Genomic DNA, 7,766 nt, shown 5'->3' on the forward strand with positions numbered 1-7,766 from the left:
ATATTAATAATTTATTTATATTCAGATATACTTTTTATCTTTTTTTATTGAATTTTAAAGTTCCATAATATGAAATGTAAGTGTTGCCTTGAACTTTTTTTTTAAAAAAAAAGTTGACCTTTACTGTTTAAAATATTTATTAAACTAAAATCTCAACAAACATAATGTAAAATTTTAAAATTTTGGCCCAAAAATGTTAAATGAACACAACTTTTGACAAGAAAAATCTAGGTTTTCTATTCAGTCTTTAACATGTCTAGATACACTGCTTAAAACATTTGGTTCAATAAAAGTGTAAGAATCTTAATTTAAGGATTTAGATTCGTATTTATTTTTTTTTCTAAATAAAAAAACAAAGAAAATGTCTAAATTCAAGTGAAGACTTTTGAATTTCAACTTTTTTCATAAGAAATGAGATTATGATAAAATTTGTTTAATAGAAAATAAAAAAGTGAAAAGGACACCTAGATTCAAACTTATACGTTTAGGCAAAGTCAGTAAGTATAAGCTTCAAGGAATAATAAGACTAAACATCAGTCATGAATAAATTTAACCTTTTTTTAAAAAAAAAAGTCTTTTTTTTAAGAAATTTAAAGAGAAAAAGGAAGGAGACAAAAAGGACAACGTAATGCTGGCAAAACAAAAAAAATAAAAGCAGAAAGTGAAAAACTGATACCATTCCCCACGCTAACATGCGGCAAATATTGTAAATAACTGAGAAAAGAGAGGGCAAAATGGAAAACAAAAGGTTTCCAACTAGGCAATGGTACACGAACTCACAAAGTCTGCATTTGCCTATAAATACTGAAGAACACCCACATGTGACTCTCACCAACGTTTCTCTTGCGAGTTTCAGGGATCGAATATTTACTCCTCAGAAAGAGAGAGAGAGAAGGAGAGAGTAAAAAAAGAAAAGTTTCTGTTTTGTTTCGATAAGAAAGGCTTCTCTTTTTTTGCTCTTGTTGTTGTAGCTGATCTTTGTTTGTTAGTTGGAGCGAGAAATGGCAAAGAATGTGGGAATTCTTGCTATGGATATCTACTTCCCTCCTACCTGTGTTCAACAGGTGACATAATCTCTTCTTTTTTCCATTTTCTTTTGATTTTTTTGTTTTTTGGGTTTCTGGGTTTTTGTTGAGTAGTTGAGACGAGAGAAATGATGGGAAAAAGGTGGATTCTTTGGTTATTTATGGAGATTAAATTGAGCTTCTGAAATGTTTGTATATTTTCGTTTATGCTGAAGCAAGATTGACTGATGAAGAGAAACTCTAATTGCTTCCAATTATCTCTCTGTTTCCCTCTTGTTTTTTTTTTATAATTTTTAATTTTCTTTTTTCAAAGTTTATTTCAGAGTTTTTCTTTTAATGATAATTTCCTTGGGTGTGGTTCTTTTAACAACATGAGTTGATGGGGTCATCTAAATCTTGATATTTAGGCGAAATCTAGATACAGTTAAAGTGTCATGTCTGCTAACTCACTGTTTGATGTGAATATTTACTAGCTTTGCATTTACCTGGGTCACAAATAAGTGTTAATTAGGATTTTCTTGGATTTCACTTGACTCTCCTTTCTTTTCATTTTTCTTCTTCTTTTTTTCTTGGCAAAAATTATATTGCATGAGTTTTCGATTTCGGATACTTGTTTTAGGTGTTTTGGTGTTACTTTTTGTAATGATAGTAAAACGATGGCCGTAGTTATTTATTAATCTTTTGATTTATTCATATTATTTATTTAAAAATATTTTTGGGCAGAATAATCTTTTTTTTTTTGGTTGAAAATCTTTTATTTTCGGAATTAATGCTTTAATAACATGAACAATCTATTTGTGGTTGTTCCTTTAAAAAGAAAATCACTAATCATGTTCCAGTGTATTAATTTCTTGTTGGAATTTAATAATTTTATGTGATATGGATCTTATGAATCCAGCCAATTGCATTAGCATCACATTTTAAAAATATCCCCTTCGTTGTCTTATGAAACAGGAAGCATTGGAGGCTCATGATGGCGCAAGCAAAGGAAAATACACCATTGGACTTGGTCAAGATTGCATGGCCTTCTGTACGGAGGTGGAAGATGTTATCTCAATGAGGTTGTGAATCCTGTATTTTATATTCAATCTTCTCATATTCTATTTAGCATCACTGGGTAATGTTTTACAATGTGTATATACAAGGAAAAATTATGCATAGTTTAGATGAAATGAACACTTTATTTCATTTTTCCTAACTCGGTACCTTGATTTGCAGTTTGACAGTTGTTACTTCACTCCTTGAAAAGTATAAGATTGACCCTAAACAAATTGGCCGTCTTGAAGTTGGCAGTGAGACTGTGATAGACAAGAGCAAATCCATTAAGACCTTCCTGATGCAAATCTTTGAGGTACTCTTCCCAATGATCACGATCTTTTTACCTAGAATTTATTTGAAAACTTCAACCTGTTGCTCAAAGTAGCAGTTGCAATAACTGCTAGAATTTACTTGTGATTTTCACTATCAGCTAGTTGTGATCTGCTTCTTTTTCTTGGGGAAACCCCTGGTTGATATCAAGATTGAATATCTTGAAAATTCTGATTTCTTTAATTGCATTGATGTAAACTCTGGTGCAATTTTCAAACAATGCTATTTTGTCATGTAAAACAAACAGAAATGTGGAAACACTGACATTGAAGGGGTCGACTCAAGTAATGCATGCTATGGAGGGACTGCAGCTTTATTCAACTGTGTCAATTGGGTGGAAAGTAGTTCATGGGATGGACGATATGGTCTTGTTGTTTGTACTGACAGTGCGGTATGGTCATTTCCTAAACTGTACTTTATAATAATGATCAGTGGCTGCAAACTTCCACTTTCCTTTTCCCAATCCTGTCTTGAATAAAATTATATATTTTTGAATTACCACTCTGTACGTGGTTTTAGTTTTGGACTAAAGGGGCTGCAATTTCATACTTCTCTGTTCGTATGATCCTCGCATACTTCCGGGAGCAAAACATACATGATTTTTCTTCTGTGATTGTACATTTATATCAGTAACATGTTTAGATTTCAAGTCATTTGCATTCACTATATCTCTGGGTTGGCCATAGTCATGCATTTAACTAAAAGCAAAAGCATAGAGACATATTTGGAGGTTTATATAAGCTCTAGTTTTGTATGGTTTTCTTACTGAGTGCTTTTGTTCTTCAGGTCTATGCAGAAGGACCTGCCCGGCCTACTGGAGGAGCGGCTGCAATTGCTATGCTGGTAGGGCCTGATGCTCCTATTGCTTTTGAAAGCAAATTAAGGGGGAGTCATATGTCTCATGTCTATGACTTTTACAAGCCCAACCTTGCTAGTGAATATCCGGTACCGCATCTCCATTGCCTCTGAAGTTTTGCTACATTTATGGCAAAAATATTGTTTACATCTTGGTTGTCAATGGAATTAAGTATAATGACGTTCTAAGAATAGATTTCATAAATGACTGTTTGTAGCAATCATTTAATTGAGATATCAATCACCTATAATGCTAATTTCTTCATTTTGAATTCCTGTTTGGTTAATGATTGTATCTATTGACATGCATCTATAGGTTGTTGATGGGAAACTTTCTCAGACATGCTACCTCATGGCTCTTGATTCTTGCTATAAATATTTCTGTCACAAGTAAGTCTTTATAGATGTACTTAAAGCATTTTCTTTTTTTTCTTTGCAATTATAGAATTTAGTGACCATTTATGCTCTGCTAATGCCAGGTATGAGAAACTAGCGGGCAAACAATTTTCCCTTTCTGATGCTGAGTATTTTGTATTCCACTCTCCATATAACAAGGTAGCTAACGTTAGCAGTTATTGATAATTCAATAAAATTTCTTTCAATTCATCATTGGAATTTTGAAATTTATCTGAACATTTTCCTTTTGAACTACTGCAGCTTGTGCAGAAAAGCTTTGCTCGTTTGTTGTTCAACGACTTCCTGAGGAATGCCAGGTTTTTGTTTTTTCTATGATGATCTCAGAGATTCTACTGATTGATTCATCTCTGTTGATTATTTACTTGGTTTTTATTATTTTGTAGTTCTGTTGATGACATTGCTAAAGAAAAGTTGGGACCATTCTCAACTTTGACTGGTGATGAAAGCTACCAAAGCAGGGATCTTGAGAAGGTCTATCTTGAACTTAGTATCTTATTTATCATGGCTGAAATATTTTGGAACAACTGAAGACAGTCCCGAGATTTGATATTCTTGAATTGCTTGAGGGATAGCTGGTAGAAATTCATTTATTTGTTTCATGCTTCTTGCTGATGCCACTTATTTTCATGCATTTGCAGGCATCCCAACAAGTTTCAAAGCCTCTCTACGATGCCAAGGTGCAACCAACCACTTTGATACCAAAGCAAGTTGGCAACATGTACACCGCATCTCTTTATGCTGCATTTGTGTCCCTTATTCACAACAAACATAGTGAATTGGTAATTTTTTTTTATCATTTTTTGAATTATGAAGCCTGCTGCTCTGTGCTGCTTGCACTTACATCTGATATATTTAATAACATGCAGGCTGGAAAGCGGGTGATATTATTCTCGTATGGGAGTGGTCTGACAGCAACAATGTTTTCATTGCGACTCAATGAAGGTCAACAGCCCTTTAGCCTATCGAACATTGCAACAGTGATGAATGTTGCTGGAAAATTGAAGTCAAGGCATGAGGTAATTCTTGCACTTTCATTCTAGGCGAGGAAAGAGTACAGTTCGTTAGATATCATATACTTCTAGAAATCAATATAACAATGGGCATATGTCATTCTACTGCCTGAATGCCTCTGAATATTGGATTTTGACTGATGTGATTCACCAAGATCAGTTGATAGCGCACCCAACCCATGTGTAATTCAACTTGAGCACATTGATTTCTTGTCCTTTTTGTTGAGTGCCATAAACACAAGTGAAAAGATAATTTTCTTTATTATTTTATTAAATGTCATTGAAAAGATGGTAATAAGGGTGTTTCCATGCAGTTTCCACCTGAGAAGTTTGTTGAGACTATGAAGCTCATGGAGCACAGGTATGGAGCCATGGACTTTGTGACAAGCAAGGACTGTAGCCTTTTGTCTCCTGGAACATACTACCTCACGGAAGTTGATTCCATGTACCGGAGATTCTATGCAAAGAAGGATGGGGACTTTACTGCCTGTGAGAATGGTTCTCTTTCCAATGGTCACTGAAGGAACAGATTTATCATCCCTAATGCCACGAAGGTGGCTCTCGTCTTAGATGTGTTGCCAGTACCAAGAACTGGGTCCCATGTGTATGTTTAAAGCAAAATAGTTCATTCAGCAGCAAGTCCTTTTTCCCTATTTTAAGCTTAATTTCTTTTTTCTCCCCTTCTTTGTAATAAGTTTCTTCTAGAGCCAGTTTACTTGTGTTAAAAACAAAAGTAGTTGGCAATTTATTGATGATTAATTATACAATATATTTTTGTTTCTGCAAATTCCATTGCTGCTGCTGCTGCACGCTGCCATCCGTCTTGTAGGGTATCGTTTGAAGTGTGTTGATGCATTGAACACAACTAAAGGGTTACTCTTTCCTGGGTAACCTAATCTTTTGGCGCATCCCTAAGGATGAACCAAGCAGGAATGCTACGGTAGCCGTCCAAACCTGTACGTGCATGTACTCCGCTTTTCTTTAATAAGAGGATTCGAGTTGCACCATCCAAGAGGCTAATACAGAGCATCTCCATACCAATGATCGGGGGTGAATGGCAAAACACAAGAAGGAATGCCAACTAACAAGTTAAATTTCTAATCTCTTTAAAGTTTTGAAATTAGGATAAACTGCTAGTAGTAGCACTTAATTGGATCACTAATCCTTGCTTATGTTAATTTATATAATAGATATAAAATTACAGACGTTGACAAAGCTTTTTGATTGATGAAAATAGATATTTGTTTTGGTTAAAATTTTAAATTATCATTTATATAACTCTTAAATTTCATTAAATAAATATAAGGTTAGAGTTCATGAGTAACTAAATCTCGTTCTACTATACATATCGGCATCTTTGGTTTTAATATAATGTTGCCTTAAAAGGATTTAGCAAGCAAGAGTTTTTGATTAATCGGTTTAGGAATGATATTAATGCCTATATTTTTTTTTAATGTGACAATCAAGAGGAAGTGAGATATTTTTCAGGCAATTTACACATGATATGGTCTTTCCTCTTTTTTTTTTTTATCTTTCATTTATTTTAATAAATATTGCATTTGCATGTTTTGATTTTTGCCTTCATAATTATGATTTATAGATTTTGAAGTTGTGAAGGGTCATCAACTTCAAAATATGCTAAATCAATGTATCAAATCTGTTTGCATATCCTTAAAACTAATGGTAATTTTAGTATTGATATATTCTAGATTAATTATAAACAATTATTTGTATTTTATAACATTTTTTCTTTTTATATATAATTGTCTCTCAGTTATAATTATTTTTTATTTATAAATAATTAACTTTATATTTTAAAAATATTAAAATTTTATTATATAAATATTACTTTAAAAAATAAAGTATGTTGCACGCATCAAGAACAACTGAAAGTCTCCGACAAAAGAGTTTCTGGGAGGTAAGCAAGGCAATGCGCAATAAATTTGGACAAATATTTGCGGTGATACGTGGAAGCGAAGGACACATGGATACTTGGGTTGTATCCTATACAAATGGTCCATCCCAACCCTAACCAAGCCCCAGCCGTCCAGCCGTGCTACTGCGCTACCAATACGGTGGACCATGGCCCATAATATTCCCCTAGCCCTTATCCCCCTATCGTTGCCTCTTTTCCCAATCTTAAATGCCACTCCATTTTAATGCAACCGAACGGCCTTGCAACATATTTCTTTTCCTTGGTTTAGTCGCATTAAGCCAGTAAAAATAAGATCAATGTTCGAAAAGTAAGAAAGAAAAAGAAATGAAACGAATCATCTAATTAAAATGTTAGGATTTATGTTCGGTCATTTAATTAAATAATAAATAAATATATCATTTACTCAAATTCGCATTAAAGACTTTAGGTTTGCAACTTGTTTCTTCCCTCAAATAAACGAAAGTAGGGTAAAGATTTAGATCATCCCTTGGATTTAAAGTTCAAACCAATATCCTAGCTTAACGAATTATTACTTACAATATCCCATCTTAAAATTAAAAAAAAAAAAGAAAGAAAGGAAAAGCATTTGCCTTGCAAAACTTCACCCAAACAAAAAATGTTCTAATTCAATGATAAAATGTCGAAGTTAATCTTATTTTTTAAGTAAAATATATTAATTTTTTAATTTTTAATCATAATTACATACAAATTTATTAATATTCAAAATAAATAATTTGTTTCAAAAAAATTATTTGCTAGTCAATTAGTTAATTGTTAATATTTTTATTAATTTTATGACATGATATTATTTTTAAAACAATTTTATCTTTTATTAATTTTAAAAATCATCATTTTATAAATTAAAATTTTTTATTTTTAAAATATTTTTTTTCGTATTAAAGTAATTCTCTCCCGATCAACCACTCCGCTATCGAATTTCGTTGAGGAGCGCCAGATCCGAAGAGTGCTGATCTGGTGCTCCCCAAGCAAGAGCACAATCAGTGCTCCCCATCGTGCTTCCTAAGGGAGCATCAAAACAGAGGCAAAGGAGAAGCGGGCTAGTGGGGCCCTCGCACTCCATCAGTTTTAAAATTTTTATAATTTATCTCTTTTTTTTTAAATGTTATAATTTCGCTTTGAATCGCTTAATGTATG

The 7,766-nt window shown here is 32.9% G+C and overlaps 1 protein-coding gene across 1 annotated transcript; it reads left to right on the plus strand.

Moving 5' to 3' along the window:
• The first annotated feature begins 821 nt into the window (after positions 1-821).
• Positions 822-5,462, plus strand: HMGS (hydroxymethylglutaryl-CoA synthase / HMG-CoA synthase / 3-hydroxy-3-methylglutaryl coenzyme A synthase). The gene is made up of 12 exons (XM_021440717.1): positions 822-1,064; positions 1,980-2,086; positions 2,244-2,376; positions 2,641-2,784; positions 3,180-3,338; positions 3,565-3,638; positions 3,728-3,803; positions 3,906-3,961; positions 4,049-4,136; positions 4,304-4,444; positions 4,532-4,681; positions 4,990-5,462. The coding sequence occupies exons 1-12, from the start codon at positions 1,002-1,004 to the stop codon at positions 5,194-5,196; spliced, it is 1,398 nt and encodes a 465-aa protein (XP_021296392.1). The 5' UTR covers positions 822-1,001; the 3' UTR covers positions 5,197-5,462.
• The last annotated feature ends 2,304 nt before the right edge of the window (positions 5,463-7,766 follow it).

Source organism: Theobroma umbraticum, unplaced genomic scaffold (genome assembly GCF_002168275.2).
Source record: "Theobroma umbraticum cultivar Fairchild unplaced genomic scaffold, ASM216827v3 scaffold_30.0, whole genome shotgun sequence".
Classification (NCBI taxonomy): domain Eukaryota; kingdom Viridiplantae; phylum Streptophyta; class Magnoliopsida; order Malvales; family Malvaceae; genus Theobroma; species Theobroma umbraticum.